We start from the raw sequence: 21,892 nt of genomic DNA on the forward strand, positions 1-21,892 counted from the left end.
GAGGCTGCAGAATTAGAAGCTTGCTCTGCTCACATTGGTAATGGTTTTTAAATTTTAATGAAAAATTTGTCCAATTTAGGTTGAACAAGAGTCTGCTTCATTTCTTCCTGAAGCAACTTGTAACAAGCTAAGCCCTTCTGAACATCTCTACCACCTTTAAGTTCTATCAGGGCCTTCTTCCATTTTAAGGATTCATCTGCTACTGAAAATGGGTGCAATATTTTTTAATCTGAAAGTCTAGGTGGTGGTGGAGCTACGATTCTAGCTTCAAAGATTTCACTTCTTTGTTTTGCACTTCCCAAATGCATTGTAACAATTAAGAACTCAATAAATACTAGCACTATGAAATTCTCTCTTAAAGCCATTCACATTCCTGGGTGCAGTTTTACCTTTGGCAGTGTCATCTTTAAACTAAAGATCAACTCCACCATTTATGAACTTAATTATTCACTGATCCATCTTTCCATTATTTTTTTTAAACAAGTTACATTTCTATCTTTCCTTCCAACTGTAAATAAGTTTGCATATGCCTGTCCCCCCAGTTTGGTTGACTGATCCAGTATAGTGTTCTCCACAACGTAGGTGCTCAGTAAATATTGATGATAATTTAGTGCACTGCTATCCTCTTCATGCTCTGCCACAATACACTAACCATACTAAACCAATGAACTTTTCCCCATGGGTTTACATACAATTCAATTTTAACCTCAAACCAGCCTCGAAAGGATGGCCAAGTACTACAGGTAAGTAAAAATTCTACTGTAAATCCCTCCCTGCCGCCTCCCCTGTTCCCAGTGGTTTTCCTGAATTTTCCACCTACACCCTGAACACAGCACCCTCCTCTCCTGCCTCTTCTTCTCCCCTACCACCATACTCCAGCACATTCTTTCATTAGAGCTTCAATCACAGAAGGTAAATTAATTCCTTCCCCAACCCCTCCTCCTCTCATCTTGATCCCTTCCCCCTCCCCACTGTTTTCCACCACTCTTTCCCCCCCACACACACCCCAAAATACCAAGATCTGTCTTCTGGCCACTCTCCAATACTTTTATTTATGTCTTTTTTTAAAAAAAAGACTAGTGACAAGTGTGGTACCCTTGCCACAAGTCCCTTTCTCTTCCTGCTTTGTTTTTGACCACTAGGGCTGGATTGGGGATGTCAGGCTATAAACCAGGAAGGAAAAAGGGAAGGGCAGGGATGACAACAGAGGCAGCAATTCCTGCAGCAACAGCTGATGTCCCTTTTTCTGCCCAAAGCTGCCCCTGTCCTTAGTCCCATGGCAAGAACTAGGGCTGGAACGTGGAGGGATAAGAGAGTTGGGGAAAACAGTGCCATATATGGTTTGGGTGGAGCACATGGCTTACCCATGGCACTGGTGGCATGTCACTAATTTAAAAAAAAACCCTGGAGGTTGGATGGGAGAGGGGCAGATGGAAGGCAAGGACCAAGTCTGTGGGGTGGAGGGAAGGGACAGGAAAACTGCTCAGAGAAGGTCAGTGGGAAGAAGGGTGCCCCGACTGGATGAGGCATGGGAGGACAAAGTTTATGAACCCTGGAGTGTGTCAGGATGTATCCCCAGGTTGCACCCACTGAGGGGTGGCAGTAATCTAGGGTATGCTTGTTATGTACTAAATTAAGAAATACTTCACAAAGAATGCCTTAAAATTTAGCAGTTTTGCAAAGCCCAGCCCACATATAAATGCATTACTGTATAAGCAGTCTATCCACAGGAATGAGTTTCACATGCCTGTGCTAAATGGCTCCCTAGGGGTCTCAAAGAGTTAATGCTCTTTCCAAAATGCCTGAGGAACTACCAGGGAGGAAACTTAAGAACTGGGAGGATTGGGCTCATTATGACTGCCTTTTTATTATTGCACTATTTGTAGTCAAAATCTGCCTTTCTCTAGCCTTTTTTTCATTTCTCAGATTATTTTCACATCAAACTGACTAAAAAGTGATTTGGGCTCTCCATTCTTCATTTCTGTGGCTTTAAAAGATAATGTACACAGTTCTCTCCAGTGGTAAGTCACACACTTTGTGAGGAGTGATAACTCTTTTCAACAACAAGGGGAATATTTAGTGCACCATTTCATACCTTGGGCAAACACTGCTGAAATGTATAAAGGAAGATTCGTCCCATATTGAATAGCCCACCTCAGCAAACCTTACAGCCCTACTAGACATTACTTTCAGACTCTGGGGGTATTGTATTCTGTATTATTGATTTCTAAACCAAGTTCCTAATCCCATTGTCCATCATGGGTCAGGAGTAACAGAGTCATAAGTAACAGAGTCATATAGTATTATTAATAATAATAGTATTTGTTAAGCACTTACTCTGTGCCAGGCACTATACTATGTGCTGGGGTAGATACAAGCCAATCAGGTTGGACACAGTACATGTCCCACGATGGGGCTCACAGTCTTAATCCCCATTTTACAGATGAGGTAACTGAGGCACAGAGAAATTAAGTGATTTGCCCAAGGTCACACAGCAGACAAGTGCCAGAGACGGGAATTAGAACTCAGGTCCTTCTCACTCCCCATCCACTAGGTCATGCTGCTTCTTTGGCATTTACTAAGGTTGAGTATTTGAATAAACACATCAACATGCTGAGGTACTAACTTCAACTGATAAATTACAAGTCAGAAGAGAATTTGCTATAAAGTAAAAATAGACTTTTTGAAAACCCTGAAAATCGAGGCGAATTGGTGCTGTTGCTCACTGCATTCCTGCCCTGCCAGGAAGAGCATTTTGCCTAGCAGTCTGGTGTCCAAAGTCACATGCTTGTCATATGAATTTGTGGGTTCTCTGGCCCCAAAGTAATTGCTTATGAGACTACTCTACTGTACTGTGCAGTGCTCAAAAGCTCTCAGTTCAAAGCCTACTGGTTACTATAACTGAATGAAAGTGCAAGTGCAGTTGTAAGCTAATGTGTTTGAAGGAAGAGGAGGAGTAAAACGGATCAAAGAAACGGAACCCAGAACTGTGAAAGTTACTGGCAAGTTTACAATTGACAGGAAATCTTGAAGTGGAGTATGAACTCAGCCATTATTAGTCTCTCTTACTGAACAAGAAACAAGAACCTAGTAAGAAAATAGAAAATAAGGAGATTCAAAGTCTTTAAAATCATTTTTTCTTCAATCCTTCAGGTTGCTCAGTCCCTTCACTGAATGAGCATCAATGCTATGTGATCATGACTGATGATACCTTTTTATTATCCAATTACAAATTTACATCAGAACCACCCCCAGGAAGGTAGGGATCCAAAACCTAACAGCATTCTACGCCATAAGAGAAATCCTTTGGTAAAATTTCTCCTCCTCATCCTATCTCTAGATGAGCTATTTTGAGCTGATATCCTGTGCAGAAAATTATACTTTTTCAGATTGCAAAACATTCTTCAAGCAGAATATTCATCTAGAGAATAGTTGAGTAGCACTGTTTGGCTCTGGAGCTATTTTATACCTGAGAACACAAACATGCTGAAGTTGAGGCACCGGGCCTTCAGGGCAGGGCCTGAGATCACAGGGTGGAGAAGACCTTGATTCTATTGTTCAGTCAGTCGAATTTATTGAACTCTTACAGTGTGAGAATTTGGGAGAATACACTATAACAATAGACACATTTCCTGCCCACAAATAGCTTATAGTCTATTATTGTTAGCTGAATTTTCCTAGTCATTTCTTTCCTGGTATGCCTTCCCTCCCCACCAATCGTTTAGATTAGGCATTCTCTGGGGGGCAGGAAGCTTGATTCAGTTATCCTTGGTCCCTTTCCCCAGTCACAAAGTGCTTAACGAACATCATAAATAACAAGAATATGTCATTCTTCCTATTTTGCATAATTAAGGTGGTAAAGCAACAATAAGCACATTTAAGATGGCAAACTTTATTCCTAATCATTGAAATTAAGACAGGAAAATCTAAAGCCCAAGAAAAACTAGTTTTGTTCTTCATTCAAATTGAAGAATGCTTAAAATGTCAATGTGCAAAATGCAAATGGATGTGTGTTCTGGAATTCTGGGAGCTTACATTTTATCATAACTCTTTGATATCCAGAGTTTTCTACATGACATAGCTTTCCTAAAATTTAGGGGGCGATCAATTCTGAATTTCAAAATACCACATAAGGAACATGATAGAAAAATGCTGTGGTACACCCAATCGACACACAAATTTTGAAAAGTAAAGTAACAGAAGGTTTATTAAAAGCTTTTTTGAACCAAGTGAAAGGAAACCTCGTTACAGCAAGTTTGGTAACTGAGCATTTTTTAGTATCTAATAAAATACAACAATAAAAATATAGAAAAGCAACAATCTAGCAAAGCATACACCAACACAATAGTGCCTATACTAAAAAAGTAGGCAGTCAGTCATTCTTAATACCCCCTGATATGCCGAGTGAAAAGAAGAACACAGGAGACTTTTCCAAGCCTGCTAGTGATTTCAAACAATCACTAAAATTCAGTTATGTTAGAAACTCAAGTGCAATTTCCCACACTTGCTAGTAACTACTGGCAATCTATGGGAAGTGGTTATCAGCAATCCCTAGTTAGTCCTTGAAGTCTAAGTTTCTCACTTTCACTAAATTGGAAATGAATATAAACAATCACTAATGACTGAGAAAAAATTCTGGATTTCTCACTTTCACAGTAACATACACCTAAACCAATTATAACTGCTAAAGAGAATTGGCTGGAGGAAAGGAAGACAAATAACTTCAGTATTCTCATAGCGAGGCCAAGCAGAGTTCTATGTATACTTAAATTTAAACAGAGGAAAATATTTCCTTTCCTCTTTAATCTCTCATGATGCTGGTCAAATGTAGAAATCTTTCTTAGACATAAGCACTTATGGGAATAATCAAACCTCCATCTCCATTCAAACAATGGTATTTACTGGATGCTTCATTTATGCAGAGCATGAACTAAGGGCTTGGGAGATACAGTCGCTAGATCTCCATTCCTAGAACTGGCTTCTTGAATACAATCCATTTGCTTAAAAGCCAACTTCACTCTAGCTAGCCTCTATTTTGCTTATTTCAAAGCTGACCCTATTTTACTTACTGATTTTTTAGTCCTGAATAACCAGAGAAAAGATAAGCACAAACACATACACACCTGTACAAACCCAGGATCTTAAAAAATTACTGAATTCACTTGGACATAAAATGAAATTTGGTGAGAAAGGCTATTACAATTAATCATCCACAACTGCTAAAGCCTTACATTTCTACTGTAGATTTGCTTTCACAATAACAGTTAAAACATTTATATAATAATAAAATGGCACATATACATCCTTATTCAAAGCCAATCCTTCTCAACATTATACTACCTCAGAAAGCTAAAAGAAAATCATAGGTTAAAGTTTTACCCACAAAATAATTCCTAAACTAATTCTTAATCCAGTAGGTGAGTCATATCACACATCTTCATGCAATTACCTGTTGTGTATATGCTTAGTTTCCTTAAGAGAGTAAACAAAGTTGTAATTATCATTTTGATTAAATATTAATAACAATCTGTTTCAATAGGGTACATGGCATCTGTAGACAGTAACATGCTCCAACTACGTATATTTTCAATTTTAGCTTCCAGTTGTAGGGTCATACACAAACAAATCACAATGATCTGTGCATATCAATGTACATCTTTATACAAAATACAGATAATTTAATTCTCCAAATAATTTTCTTCTCTTCCAAGGGTTTTATACATCCAGGTTGATCACCTACTGCAATAATTTATAACAATGGCAAAACAAGAAATTAAGTGTCACCTGAATATACATGTAACTGAAGCAGATTATCTCAAATAAGGCATGGATTTACGGAGTGCAAACTTTCCTTTTCATGTTGATCTACTGTTTGGGATTCTGACTTTAGGGATACAGTGTTGTTTTGATAAGATGTAGTTTCTTCTGCAGATCCAGCAATTCTAGAGCTTGCAAATTCACAGATGTCCATGAAACATTTAATCACACCCTTGAGAAATAAAAATTATTGGCATATGTAATTCAAATAAATATATTGCCCAATAATGAGAGTCTTCATAATTTCAATAAGAACATTGGAAATGAACAATTGATCATCTTTACTTCAAATAATTAATGAGCAATAGTATGGCACCCTTCATACTGAGCAATGTGATTACTTTAAGAAAGTGTGGAAGGAAATTTTTGACACTTTCTTTCCATTGTACTGTGATGTATTTTGCTCAACTTTGGAATGCAGCATTAAAAGGTGACAGTTTTTTTAGTGTGAAATATACTTTAAACTTCTATCTTGAGAAGAGGCATTCAGGTGATGGATAAAAAAGTAACTGTTCCATTCAAGTTAAAAACTCCCACCTATTTGATGTGCGATGAAATAAACCATGCAAAACAGATTTCTGAAAGTAAATTACCTGATTACAATATAGCTGGGAAAATGCAATTGCATTCATAATATAATAGAAAAATGTCCAAGCAGTGTAATATTGCTCTGATCGATAATAAAGTTAACACAGGAGAGTGTAAGTGATATCCTAAATAGTATACCACTACTGGGATTGTTGGACTTTCTTCAAGGTGAGAGAGAGGTGGGATATGAGAAGCAGCATGGCCTAACGGAAGGAGCACAGGCCTACGAGTCAGAGGACATGAGTGCTAATCCCAGCTCTGCCATGTGTCTACTGTGTGATCTCAGGCAAGTCACTTAAGTTCTCTGTGCCTCAGTTACCTCATCTGTAAAATGGGGATTCAATCCTACTCCTTCCTAATTAGACTGTGAGCTGCATGAGGGACAGCGACTGTGTCCATCCAGACTAGCTTCTATCTGCCCCAGCAGTTAGTACAGTGCTTGGCACATAGCAAGTGCTTAATGAATACCATAATTTATTATTTCTTTTCATTTTTATTTGGATCAGTGCTTTTCTGAGGGATGAAGAATATTACATTAAAGTATGAAATAAAGGATGCAATGAATAAAAGCAACTTGGCAAACATAAAATGGGGATATCAAGTTGGCAGCAAAAATGGAAATAACATTCTGGATCAACTATAATTAAAAAACAAAAGACACAGAAACAGTAAGCTTTTAGTTGCCTTCCCAGTGACCTCAGACTCATCCTCTCAAAATGTCCAGTATTTTGAAATCTTTCATTCTTTTGTTAGAGTTTTGCATATTATTTCATTGGGGAAGAGGTGGCAGTATAACATCATAAGAAAAGCAAACCAACATTAACTAATAGTCCTTTATTTCCATGTCATCTCTAACCATTATAGCTTTGACCAACTGACCATTTGGAGAGAGAAAGCCATCTGGATGTTTGACTACTTCAAAGAAGCAGCGTGGGATAATGGAAAGAACTCAGGCCTGGGAGTTAGAGAAACTAGGTTCTAATCCTGCCTGTATTCATTCATTCATTCAATAGTATTTATTGAGCGCTTACCATGTGCAGAGCACTATACTAAGTGCTTAGAATGTGCAATTCAGCAACAGATAGAGACAATCCCTGCCCAATGTCGGGCTCACAGTCTAATCGGGGGAGACAGGTGGCAGAGCAAAACAGAACGAAACAAAAACAAGACAACATCATCACGATAGAATCAAGGGGATGTACACCTCATTAACAAAATAAATAGGGTAATAAAAAATATATACAAATGAGCACAGTGCTGAGGGGAGGGGAAGAAGGAGGGGGAGGAGCAGAGAGAAAGGGGGCTTAGCTGAGGGGAGGTGAAGGGAGGAAGCTTATTAAGAGACTACAATTTTTGAAATTCTGTGCTAAGCCCCGGGGTAAATAAATTCCCAGAAGTCTCCTCTCCCTTGTAGACACACAATTGAGATAGGGTGAATAGTCAGCTTGAACCCACAGCTTCAAACATGGTCTTTGATTGATTAGTTAATTACTAACCACTGTGTTGGATCAGTTCTGAAGGTTCCTTGCCTGCTGTGTGACCTTGGGCAAATCATTTTAATTCTCTGTGCCTCAGTTTCCTCACCTGTAATTCAATTCCTGATCTCTCCCTTACTTAGACTGTGAGCCCCATGTGGAACAGGGACCATGTCCAACTTGATTAACTTGCATCCAACTCCAGTGTTTAGAACAGTGCTTGACACAGAGTAAGCTCCTAACAAATACCATCATTATTATTATTATTACTATTAAGAACACTTTGTGATTGGTCTGCAGATCATGCAGGTGTGACAAAAGATCCCAAGAACCACATACCCCACCTCTCCTGCTTGCCATCACAAAGACAAAAAGCCTCACTCCTCAGCCTCACTCTCTCCCCATCATTATCCATCAGTGGCATTGAGTGTAACTGTATGCAGATAACTGTGTTAAGATGCTTGAGAATGGCAACCAAAGAAACAAATACAGTCCCTGCCTTTGAGGTGTTCATAATCTCAAATGAAGGGAGGAGGTGGGGATGGAGGTTGGGGGGCCAGAGTGGAGAGCATGGAGCAACAAAAAGACAAATTGCCAAATACTGGGCAAGGGAATAAGAGCATAAATAGGAATAATGAACAGAAAAGTAAGCCATGTGAGTGCTAATGTGATCAGGAAGATGGAGGGTTACTCAATGACTGCTTCTTGGAAGAGATTTTTCTTTTTTAGGAGGGCTTTGAAGATGGAGTGTGATGGGTCTTGGTGGATTGGAGGGAGGAAGGAATTCCATGGAGGGGAAGAGCCTAATGTCTTTTCCCAGTAATGGGAGCTCCATGAGTTCAGGTTAGAAGTTTAGCTTGAGAGGATTGAATAGAGGTCTTTCTCGACTAAGGTGACCAGCTGGGTCACCCTTGCACTAGGATCTGTACCGTTTATGCACCCCTCCCTCAGCCCCACAGCACTTATGTACATATCTGCAATTTATTTACTTATATTAATGTCTGTCTCCCTCACTACACTGGAAGCTCGTTCTGAGCAGGGAACAGACCTAACAAATCTGTTATATTGTACTATCCCAAGCACTTCGTACAGTGCTTTGCACGTGGTAAGGACTCATTAAAAATGATTGATTGATGGATGAGTGGGAGCTGAGGTGAAGCAGGGGAAGAAAACAGATAGGGATGAAGGAGACACAGCTGGTGGAGAGACTCGAAGCCCAGTTCCCTCCTTTTACCTCCTTCCTCCTTCTTCCTCCGATGTGCCTTTACTCTTGCCCTTTCTCTACCATCTCCACTTATTTGCTTTTTTCCCCTTCGGGTTGAGCATTTCACTTCTTCTAGCTCAGCTTCTAAATAGCTGAGGTTGCAATTGCTGCTGCCTTTGGTGAGAAGGTTGGTTTGTTGTACAGCTTAAGACCATAGCCTCACCTGGATAATTTTGCCATGGCCCTGGTCACCGATCATAAAAAAAAAGCAGCTTCCTCTCTTAGACCAGCATCAGAGTTAGTCAACACCAGGAAGAAACAACTGCATTTGAGAAACATTTTTTGACCTGCCAAGCAACAGGAGGACCCCCATGAACCCCCAGTGATCTGCAGACCAGACTTTCAGAATCACTCTGTAACCTTGGTGTGTGACATAATGAAAAGCCTTTCAGTTTTTCATTTGTAAAAAGGAATGTATTAGGAGTCTGTATTACTTTTAAATAAAGTTCTTGGGTATTTACATTGACTAGATTAAATTATGGCTCAAGTATACTGGTTAGTGGACTGTGCAATTGAGTATTTAATTAGAAGTAGTAGCACTTAAATAGTAGTTGTAGTGGGATTTAATGAGCACCTGCTGGGTGCAATGCACTGTACTAAGCACATGGGGAAGTACAAAAGAAGCACCTGACATGCCCAATCTACAGAGAATTTACACTCTAAAGGGGGAGACAGGGAAACACACAGAAAAATATTTACAAATCAACTAATCAGACTAAATAATTGAATGTCCAATTGAATATACAAACACAATGCTGAGGATAGATATAGATAAAATAGGCCTGGGGTAGAGCTTATGCTTATCATTCATCATTTGAGAAAAATATATTGTTGGCTTCTGTTAATATTTCAACTAGGCAACATTCATCACAATTCCCGCTAATAAAAATATTTACAGATTAACTGTGGAAAAAGTATTCATTAAAATAAGCTAACTCGGTCAAGGTCATTCAAATTAGCAACTGAATTTAGTGGGGGGGGAAATTAGGAAACGTATATGATGAGAGAGCTCATTCAAATCACTATCATATTTAAAGCAAAAAAGATTTGCTGTAATACCTAAAGAAATTCAATAAAAAATGTATGAAGTAAGTAGTACAAGAAAAATTTCAAGTAAGTGACTTGCTTTTGCACCCTTGATATTTTAGGACTAATGGTATGTCAAACCGCACACAACATGAATAGACAAATAATCCACATTGGTCTAGCTGGACTGGCCTCAAATGCTGGGCAATTGCATCAGTCTCCTGGTCCTTATCTGATCCTGACAAAAATCAGCACTAGGCCCTGGCATTGAGTGATGAAGCAGGGAGCAAAGCCCCACCCCCATCACCTCCCGATCCCTCCTACAGTCCTTTTAGCCCAGTGGGAAGTGAAAAGGAGGTCTGTAGACCTCAACTATCAATCAATCAACGGTATTTAATGAGGGCTCACAGCCAGGTAGAGTAGCAACTGAAGCCTTATACAGCAGAGAGGAGCAGTGATAGCAGGACCTAAATGCAACCTAAGCCTTGGCAGCTGTTCCAGCTACCAGCTAGCCAATTGCCCTCACTTAGCTCCTAGGTGATCCATCCTGGGATATTTTATTTATTTATAGTAACGTCTGTCTCGCACTATAGACTGTAAGCTCACTGTGGGCAGGGAATGCATCTAACAACTCTCTTATACAGAACTCTCCCAAGGGCATAGCAAGAGCTCAATAAACACCACTGACTGATTAGTCAACCAGTAGTAATGGCGGGAGGATAGCCACTCTTCTTCTATGTTCCTCTTCTGTCATCACTCTTCCTCACCCAAGCAGAGGACACCTGGGTGGGTAAGTATATAAGGCTCTTTCAGTGTGAGATATAGCATGTGTAAATGTGGAGAGGAGTGGAAACAGAAGGGAGGATGTAATGTGCACGTTTAGGAAATCTAAATACATAATGGAGGGGTTGGGGAGGAGAGGCTCTATCTCCATCTGACTCCTTCATTCCCCCTAACACATCCATTTGCCCCATCCCATCCTATTTTCTTTTACTCATTCATGACTTTTAATGGCATTTGTTAAGCACTTACTATGTGCCAGCATGGTACTAACTGCTGGGGTTGGACACAGTCCATGTCCCACATGGGGCTCACAGTCTTAATCCCCATTTTACAGATGAGGTAACTGAGGCCCAGAGAAGTTTAATGACTTGCCCAAGGTCACACAGCAGACAAGTGGTGCAACAGGGATTAGAACCCAGGTCCTTCTGACTCATAGGCCCAGGAGCTTGTCTCCCCATTACTTCTTTACTTCTCTCACACCTGTGTGAAACATAGTCTTCCTGTTAGTTTTGTAGAAATAGAGGATAACAGGTGAAGTGAAACCACAAATGACTTTTCAAAGAAAAAAATATCATACAAGCACAACACAATGTCATTCATTAAACCATTCAATTCTGTATACTGGGAAAATCAAGTATAAAATGTATCATTTTCTGTATGTCCAAATTAAATAGAGAATGATATGTGTGTGTGTGTGTGTGTGTGTGTGAGACACTAAACTGAGCAGTCCTGTGAGGGTTATAATAATAATAATAATAATGTTGGTATTTGTTAAGTGCTTACTATGTGCCGAGCACTGTTCTAAGCGCTGGGGTAGACATAGGAGAATCAGGTTGTCCCACGTGGGGCTCACAGTCTTAATCCCCATTTTACAGATGAGGGAACTGAGGCACAGAGAAGTTAAGTGACTTGCCCACAGTCACACAGCCGACAAGTGGCAGAGCTGGGATTCGAACTCATGAGCCCTGACTCCAAAGCCCGTGCTCTTTCCACTGAGCCACGCTGCTTGGTTATTTCTAAGTAAGAATTGTTGAAGATCAAAATCAAGCTCAAACATTTGATTAAAATACGGATGGCCAAGTCTTGCTCCATTTGGCCAATGGCAGCTCCCCCTGCTATATATGACAGAACAGGGATAAATAGGGGGGAAAAAGATGGGGGGAAAAAGCCCACATCAATTTGAATTTGAATTCAGCATGTTCCCTTTATGTTTTCTTGGAATATTAATGGAGAATAGAATTGTTTTCCAAAGGCATATCCTCCTTGTCAAAGTTCAAGTGCAACTGAGGAAATCGTAACATTTATTGATTTTATGCAATGTAGTATAGAGTTCTATGTTAGTTTTTATTGGTGTTTTGCAGAGGGAGAAGAAAATTAAAGTTCATTTCCTTCTTCTTGCCATTTGAAATGGCACTGAACTTGACTCATCCCATCACTCAAAATTTTACTGGTACCATCTTTGAAGGATGTAAATAGAGCCGCTTTTCAGGTATGAGAAGGGGTCCCATGGGGCACCCAATTCAGCAGACTTACAGAATGCTTTTGCAGCAGTTTGACTTTTTAAAAATGATCTGTTTTCTCTGTATCTTGTTTAGACTCGAAACTTCTTTCTGGATGCTACTCAACCATAGCATATACAACATAAATGTGCCAAGAGCGAAACCACTTCTGTTAAACATTTTTTCCCCCAACTAAAGTGGACTCAAAGCTATGCTGGGGGCCCAACTCCAACCTCCAGGTTGATGGCGATCACATTCTACAAAAGGTCTCTGAAAGGCCCAAGGGAATAAAGTTGTAAATAAAAAATAAGAGGTAATGACTTCCTACAGGAAAATTGAAAACAGACCATCAAAACTGACAGAGATTGAAAAGAAAGTGCTTCTACTGGAAGTCACAATAGATGGACATGAAATGATAGTCACGGAAATTATTAAAAAGAATAAGAGCTTCAAGAACAACATTGATCTCATAGAAAATATGTTCTAAATTAAAACCATTAGATAAGTGGACTTGTCAGAGAGTTTAGGTTTGTAGGATATGAAGAGGTACTTAAAAAAAAAGGAGGGGGGGTTACCTAACACTTGCACCACCCAAAGCTTCTGAATCCATTCATGGTGCAAACCACAAGAAGCTTATCACTTAACAAAATCACAATCCAAAACATCTTATCTTATCAAGTACTTGTCCCCTCTCTTCTTCCCTCCCTGACTGCCCTCTTCAATTGTTCTCTCCCCAATGGCTTTTTCCCCACTGCTTTCGAACATGCTCATGTTTCCGCATCCTAAAAAAAACACAAAAAAAAAACCCTTCCTTGATCCCCCCATGGCTCCCTCCTGTTATCACCCCATGTCCCTCTTACCACTCCTTTCCAAATTTCTTGAACACGTGACTTCTTGCCCAGTTTAGGCTAACTACATTTTTTTTTTTTACCACTCCAACTGCTGTTATGCAGCGGACAATAGGAAGAACAATAAGTTGCAAAAGCAGGGTAAAAGCTCTTATCAATTCTTGCTCATGTCCACAGAAATAAACTTTAGGTTATTGGAAACGGGCAAAAAGCTTTGAAGGTTGAGCTTTTCCTATTTCACAACATGTTCTTAGTGGCTAAGTTAAATGTGGAGAAGATTAATGTTAGGAAGACTTGCTATGAAGAGACTGACAAAAGTCATGAAATGTGCTGATGTAACAATTGCCACAAAAATACAAATTGCCAATTCTATGGTGTTTCCAGTGACAATGTATGGATCCAAAAGCTGGACAGTGAAAAAATAGGATAGAAAGAACATTGATTCTTTTGAAATGTGGTGTTGGAGAAGGCTTTTGCAAATACCATGGACCGTCTGAAAAACAAATAGATTTTAGAGCAAATTATTTGGTCTTTGGAAGGCCAAATAACTCAACTTAGATTAGCATATTTTGGACACATAATCAGGATGACTAATTCTCTGGAGAAGACACTAATGCTAGGAAAAGCCCAGGGAAAACAAGGACGAGGCAGACCAGCAGTTAGATGGATAGAGATCATAACAACGATAACGGAAGAACCACTAGAAAGGTTGCAGATTATGGCAGAAGACAGGACGTTCTGGAGAAAGTATATTCATGGAGTCGCTATGAATCAGAAATGACTCGACAGCACTTAATAATAATAATCTTAGTGGCTGTGATTCTTGAAATTTTGATAGAAAAAGAGGAGGGTTTCATTTTGAAGGAGCCTACAAAAGTTAAAATTAAAATGTTTAATTAAATATAACATTTTAAAACACAAGATATGCAAACCAATAAAACACTTCAAACATTGTGCTTAGACTTCAGATTTTAGGTGATCAGTGAATTAAGACTTTGGTGTTGAGCCTCACAAAATACTTAAGCAGGCTTATATTTAAGGACCATGTTATTCACTAGGACTGGGCTTTTATTAGAGTATTATGCCCATTTGGGGCTAAATGCATTTTTTTTTAAAAAGACCCAGAGAAGAGGATTAAAGTGATAAGAAATAGGTCCTAAAAGGATAAAGGAAATGGCATTGCTTAGACGAGAAGAGAGAAAACTAAAGAATGACAGTAACTGTCTTCAGATACTTGAAGGAAGTTTATGAGGAGGGTTCTATTCTCCATGACCACTGAGGACTAGTAGGGCTTAAACTAGAGATTTCAGTTTGACAGAGGAATGACTTTCTTGAATAGCTGTAATAAAACACTGGAATAGGCTACTAAGAGTGGAGGTGGAGCCTCTAACCCAAAAAATCTTTAAGGAAAAAACATAAAATAAAGATGAGCACCAGCTGAAGGGAAGGGGCTGCACCAGATCATCTCTCCAGGTCCCTAACATGTTTGTGATTCAACAAAACATAGAGAGGAAAATCTACAATTTAATTTTTCAGCAAAAAGTCATGTGAGTGTGGTCCACGAAAATATTTTCTTAAAACTGTGATCCTTCTAACTCCAGACTAAAGTTGGAATTGGAAAAAAAGATTTACAGGCACAGTCCAAAATACTTAGGTGCATTTTTCATCTTACCATCTTCATTTAACAATGCATATGCTTGAGATTAAAAATAATAGTCTGATTCTTAAAATTTAAGACAACTTTAGAATCAATAGAAGAGCTTGTTTTTTACGCTTAGTTTTAGGCTCTGAAAGGTTTGCTGCCTTTTTTTAATCCTTAGGTTGCATATTCATTGCTGTATTTCCTTCCTATTGCTGTCACTTAAATTGTCGTGCAGAACAGGGCAAATCTGGGTCAGTTTATGTAAGTGACATCAATCTGAAGAACTTCATCAGTCTTTATTTCAGGGCATTATGCAAAAAAACTGACATTAAGGCAGGCTTAACTGACAGCAAATGAAATCAATCAGCAAATCACTAAGCCATAATAAACTCGCTCAATTTGTAGATAACCGTTCCTTTTCCAGGTTTTCACCCAGGCAGTCTATGAAATACTGCTGCTTGCCAAAAACTTAAAAGCATCGCGGTCCAGATTTGAACACAGTGAAAGTTGGAATGCTCTTAAAAAAAAAAAAGACTCTAAACTGTTGGCTTGTAGTCTTTAATAAAAGAGCAACCAAATCACTGTTTGGTCAGGTTATGCTGATGCAAATTAAAAATTGAAATGAAAAGAGATTCAGAAAAAGGCAAATTTTGACTACTAACATTTTGGAGACAATGGTGACCATAATCTGCCTAATTCTCTAGACTGTAAATTCGTCATGGCCAAGGAACATGTCTACCAACTTTGCTGTATTCTCTCAAGTGCTTAATACAGTGCTCTACACCCAGTAAGTACTCAATAAATAACATTGATTGGTTGATCAATTCTCATTCATTCAATAGTATTTATTGAGCGCTTACTATGTGCAGAGCACTGTACTAAGCACTTGGAATGTACAATTCAGCAACAGATAGAGATAATCCCTGCCCAATAATGGGCTCACAGCCTAAACAGGAGAGACAGACAGCAAAGCAAAACAGAACAAAACAAAACAAGTAGTCTGGCGTAGATATCATCAAGATAAATAGAATCATAGATATATACACATCATTAACAAAATAAATAGAGTGATAAATACTATATACAAATATTCACAGTGCTGAGGGGAGGGGAAGGGGGAAGAGCAGAGGGCGGGAGAAGGGCGAATGGGGAGGGGAGGAGGAACAGAAGGAAAGGGGGGGCTCAGTCCGGGAAGGCCTCCTGGAGGAGGTGAGCTTTCAGTAGGGCTTTGAAGAGGGGAAGAGAGCTAGTTTGGCAGATGTGAGGAGGGAGGGCATTCCAGGACAGTGGTAGGATGTGGGCCAGAGGTCGACGGCGGCACAGACGCAAACGAGGGACTGTGAGGAGGTGAGCGGCAGAGGAGCGGAGAGTACGGGGTGGGCAGTAGAAAGAGAGAAGGGAGGTGAGGTAGGAGGGGGCAAGGTGATGGAGAGCTTTAAAGCCAAGTTTTGTTTCATGCGAAGGTTGATAGGCAACCACTGGAGGTTTTTGAGGAGGGGAGTGACATGCCCAGAGTGTTTTTGTAGGAAGATGATCCGGGCAGTGGAATAAAGAATAGACTGGAGTGGGGAGAGACAGGAGGAAGGGAGATCAGAGCATTCTCCTTGAGCATTAATTCTTTCTGACCACTACAGGACCATTTAGGGCCAAAGGTGGACAGTTATTTGCTCTAAAGGGTCACTAGATGAATTTTAGTAACTTTCTGAGGGCCTCACACATAAAATTTGGTGTTTATAATGCATACCAATAAAATTGAACCACTCTTGTGGTTTTCACACAAGTGTATAATCACTTAGAAACATAGGCAGTGAGATTCAAATCATGCTCATATTGTACCCAGGAGAAAAAAAAATCATGAGCAAAGATGAAATTATAGATAATGTGACTTCTGTCGGTCATAACATAAGGGTGAGTCAGTTTGAATTGACTGGGAGACCCAATGTGACTTCTGGACCATACCTGCTATATTTGGTTTAGAGTATTGCTGCACAGATTTTTCATCCACTGCTGTGTGTACTAAATGTTCCTTCTTAACAAGGAGTCTCTATCTTCTGGAAGAATTGGGCTCACTGGCATAATTCCACAACATTTCTTGACTGCTGGGTGCTTAGTAATAAGAGTTAGAACATTTCTGTAAGGCTTTAACCTAGTATCTCTTAACATTTCACTAATAGGCAAGTGTTGTCAGAATCTCAGAGGAGGAAGATGAAGCAAAGTGAAGCAAACTGGCTTGGATAAGGTCACAAAGCAAATTAGAAGAGATCAATACAATAGTAACTGGGCCTGAATTACTCTTCGTGGCAACTATCATAGTCCCCTGCTATGTGGGCACCTAATTGGCCGTTAGCAAAGCATCATGTCAAATTTCTGTGAACTTCTTCTTAATTGGGACCTGAAAGACATTCCACTCACCTGAGTAGGTATGTATTTCCCAGCACAAACCACTGAATAAAATGTATACAGTGGAGTAGCTCAGCAAAAAAAAAAAAAGCACTCAAAAATTACATTATTAGAATTTCAATGATTTCTTCCCAGCTCATGCCTGCTTTAGGAGTAGCTTCTGGTCTCACTTTTTCTGATCACAGTCATCTCTCTATTCCCAATCCTGCCCTACCGCTCTGCACAGGGTGGGCTCAGCCCTCGGGTCTGGTTGTTGCCTGGACAACTTGCAACTCCCCAAAGTCTACAGAGACCATTACTCTAATCCCCCATCCCTTCTCCTCACACTCCAGAATTAATCAACAGTCAAAAGCAGCATTTGGGAGATTTCAATAGAATTAGTAGGCATGGTCCCTGCCCTCAAGGGAAGAGAGAAATGGAGTATAAAATATATATACTTAAGTCCTACAGTGGGGAAGGGTCGAGAAGGTGGGGTCAAATACCCAGTGCTTTGGTGATGTGGAAATACTGGTATGTCAATAGGTGGGGAAATGAGGTGGGGAGATGAGAGATTAATCAGGGAAGGCTTCCTGGAGGAGATGTGATTTCAGAAGGGTCTTGAAGATGGAGAGCAGTGGTCTGACAGATCTGAAGGGGGAGGGAGTTCCAGGCAGAAGGGAGGGTTTGAGCAAGAGGTTGGCTCAAGAGACGAGAAGGAGGCCCTGTGAATAGGCTGTATTGGGTTGAATGAACTGTATGAGCTGTGATGTAGTGAGAGAGGAGCGAGAATAACTAGGAGGAATGAGGAGCACAGAAAATTAGGTCTACGCCACTTCCAGTCTGGCTCAGTCTTGCTTCTAGTCGGGGTCAGCTACAGACTAGACTCAGGCGCCATGGTCAGAAGCTCAATTTGTGTTGTGTCTGAAATGGACTGTCTCATATCAGAGATTTTCAGCCTATGGAGGGTTCTATGATGCTAGAATGCCTTCTTTGGAACAAGCTTTCCTGTGTGGTTTTAAAACCATCATGAGGCTGTAGCAGGTAGCTATGAGGTGCATTTATGGTTCCTTATCATTCTCATTGATTGCCCTCTCTTCTTTAAGGCCTAGTAACTTTCAAAAAAGAGTGTGGGGGTGGGGAAAGAGATAGAAAATTGTACAAGATGAGGATGTCAGAACTGAGACACTTTCAAGTAGTCAAGTTGAAAAAAAATTTTAGAACTTTGAAAAATCTAAAGTTAAGGAAGATAGAAGGATTGTTTTATCTCCCTCATGCAGACATTTCTAAGTTCAAAGACAGAAAATAATTCCCATTATGATTTACAAGATATCCCTTGTGACTTCACTGAAACACAGAAAATCTTACATGGATGAATATAAGGTATTACTTCAAAACCAAGACACCTCTACATTTAAGGCAACTCCTTAAACCTTCCGCTTTAGATTGAGGAAAAAAAAGTATCCTTCCCCTAATTTTATCCCTGAGAAAAGACAGTAAGACAAAAACAAAGAGAGATGCAGAGACATGGAGATGGTGAAGAGGAACAGGGAGGTAAGGGAGGCAAAGACACCGACACACAAAGGAATGTGAAAAGCAGAACATGGACCTTGTTTTTGTACTTTCTCCACCACTTATGTCCTGGATTTCGCACCCTCTTCCAGCACGTGTGTGTGTGTGAAGAGTGGAGAAAGGAAAAGAGGAGGAAGCAAAAAAGCTTCAACTGCCCAAGTGTTTGAGTGCTTTTTTAGTGCTAAAATAGACCCAAAACCTCAACTTAAAAGCAGTACAACGTTAGCTAGCTTTCTGGCAATTTGATTTCTTCACCTACCTAGAAATAAATTACTTCAAAAAAAAAAATCTCATCTTGGAGTTAAACAATTAGACTGGGATGATTCCACAGGTAACATTTCACCATAGGTGAGGTTTGAAAGTCTTATTTGTTAAAAGGCACTTCCTCCAAAATGGGGCTAGGGCTTTACAGCTTGCTTTCAAATGTGATCCTTTCCCAGATAAAGATCAAGGGAGTTTTACCCCATGTAGGGAACCCCCTTTTCGTTTCTCAAATAACACCACAATGCAGGATATAAAATGCCTGATCATAAATGATTCCATAGCCTCTTTAGCTAGCTGAGCCTTAACATATATTTTTCCACAAGTACTTTTCTTTTAAAAAGTTAGAGAGAAGTGGTTTTCTGAAATGAAGATTTGTAATGAAATATAGAGGAATATGATAGGATTTGGTACACATTATGACCTAGACCTACGGAGTGTGATGTTCTCCTCCCCCACCTAATCTGTCCCTTGAGTGTGATAATAGTCAATCACATTTTTGAGCACTTACTGAGTGCAGGGCACTGTACCAAGTGCTTGGGACAATACAACAGTTAGTAGAAAAGCTCCCTGCCTACAAGGAGCTTACAGTCTTACAATAAGAAATATAACCAACTGGAAACGGTACTGGTAATTGTTGTGTCAATCTGGCACTTCCCCCCAAAAAAGCTTGGATTGGCTTTTTTGCTCTTCCCCCATACAAACTCAATCAAGGGCTTCTGTAGGTTTCTTCTGAACTAGGTAATAATAATAATAATGTTGGTATTTGTTAAGCGCTTACTATGTGCCAAGCACTGTTCTAAGCACTGGGGTAGACACAAGGGAATCAGGTTGTCCCACATGGGGCTCACAGTCTTAATCCCCATTTTACAGATGAGGTAACTGAGGCACCGAGAAGTTAAGTGACTTGCCCAAAGTCACACAGCTGACAAATGGCCGAGCCGGGATTTGAACCCATGACCTCTGACTCCAAAGCCCATGCTCTTTCCACTGAGCCACGCTGCTTCTCTAAGCAGCACTAGTGAGGTAGTGCTCACTAGTTCCATCGTCACCACACCCAACAGACATCCATTCCAAAAACTACGCTGGTCTTCTTTATTCTGATTTCTACTTCTCTGGCTATCAGTGCACCTAACTAGCGCCAAATGATTCCTTGCTTGTTCCAAGATCCGAGTAAGCAAGGAAACCATTTAGTGCCAATGCAGCCCAAACTGGCACAGGCCCACCAGGCTTTCCCCAGTGGAGAGAACGTTTCATACAGTGCATTCATTGATATCAACTGACAAAGCAGATCCAAGAGTGAACTTTACTTAGCTTGCCTTGATTAAAATATTCCTGACATAAAACCTTTGAGGAAACAAAAGGGGCAGCAAAAGTAGAAAGAGCAGAGAAAGAATCCAAGGAACTATTCCCAGATATGAAAATAAGTAGGCTGTTCAAGAAACCCCCAGAGGCCAGCAAGGCAGAGCTAAAACTACCTTGGCTTATCATGTTGGAGCTTAACTTTAATAATTGAGGGCACACATTGGTCTGAGCTAGTCTCACTTCTTTAAATGGTCACCTTACAAGGTTATTGGAGCAGTGTCTAAAGAGACGCCAGGTCTCTAAGGGCAAAGAGAAAGTGTTGTAATGGTGCAGAGATAGAGGAGAGAATAGAATGAGGAAGCCTGAAAGGGAGAAGAGAAAGAAAAGGAAAAAGGGAGAGGAAGACAAGGGATAGAGAAAGGAAGACAAAGGAAATAGAAGTGGGGGAAAAAAAACGGAGGAAGGGGAAAGAGGATGGGGCGGAGAGGAGGAAAGGGAGAGGTGAGGGCAGAATGAAATACCAGAAAGGAAAGAGGAAAGGGAAGAGGGAAATGGAGGAAATAAAAAAGAGTGGGAAAGTGTGGTGTAGGAGTGAGATGAGGAGGAGAAAAGAGAGGAAAATATGAAGCGATAGTAACAGGGAGAAGGAGGATAACTTACTTCCTCCTCTTGCTCAGTCCATGATGCCCTCTACCAGCTTCTGTTGTTCATGGCTGCCCAGCCTCAGCATTTTTTCCCCATTTGGAGGGCCAGGCCACTGCTGGCCAAACTAGGAGGCTGCAAGTAATAGCAAGCTGCAGCAGGTGGCAGCAACAGGCACCAGCAGGCCAACAGCAGGCTGGAGGCTGATGGCAACCTCATCCAAGCTGGCTCTTCCACGTGCAAGTCTCTTATCTACGGCCAGGAAGGACCAGTTCAGGTGCGTCGGTAATGTCGGCAGCTGCTGCTATTGCTGTCCTTAAAGAGGAGGCATATTTCCTCCTCCTATTCTTCAGAGTCAAAAACAGCAGCTGTCGCCACCTATCATCATATCTAAAGAATTCTTTCCAGCCACCACAGGTCTTGCCTTAGGCTTTTAGGCGGGGAGTAAGACAGCACCCAAAAAGTGTGTTCTTCCTGCCCAAAAGAATACTACCGATCATCTTACCGCTAGTTCTTAAAGAAGGCACTAATGATGATCCTTCTACTTCTGGTAACCGTAGACTGTGCATCTTCACTTAGTACTGTCCACACTGACAGTTCTGGGAAAGCGCCAGACTTACATTCCAGATAGTTGCAGGATTGGGTAGCTTTAAAGATTCTGGTTCTCCCCGTTGTGCCCCGCCCTCCCCAGATATCATCTCATTTGGGATTGTTTGGAACACCGCAAGAGATATGAACACCAGGCACGGGAAGGAGAGGGGATATGGAATTGTAAACTCAAGGGTAGGGCCTGG

General features: G+C 40.4%; 1 protein-coding gene across 1 annotated transcript in view; it reads right to left on the reverse strand.

The window, feature by feature from the left end:
* Positions 1 to 5,570: 5,570 nt before the first annotated feature.
* The window catches only part of CCDC171 (coiled-coil domain containing 171), a 141,231-nt gene continuing 124,909 nt past the window's right edge, over positions 5,571 to 21,892 (reverse strand). The window contains 1 exon segment of the mRNA XM_039910752.1: positions 5,571 to 5,989. Within this exon segment, the coding sequence (XP_039766686.1) occupies positions 5,816 to 5,989 (174 nt within the window). The 3' untranslated portion in view covers positions 5,571 to 5,815.

The sequence above is a fragment of the Ornithorhynchus anatinus genome, chromosome X5 (genome assembly GCF_004115215.2).
Source record: "Ornithorhynchus anatinus isolate Pmale09 chromosome X5, mOrnAna1.pri.v4, whole genome shotgun sequence".
Lineage (NCBI taxonomy): Eukaryota > Metazoa > Chordata > Mammalia > Monotremata > Ornithorhynchidae > Ornithorhynchus > Ornithorhynchus anatinus.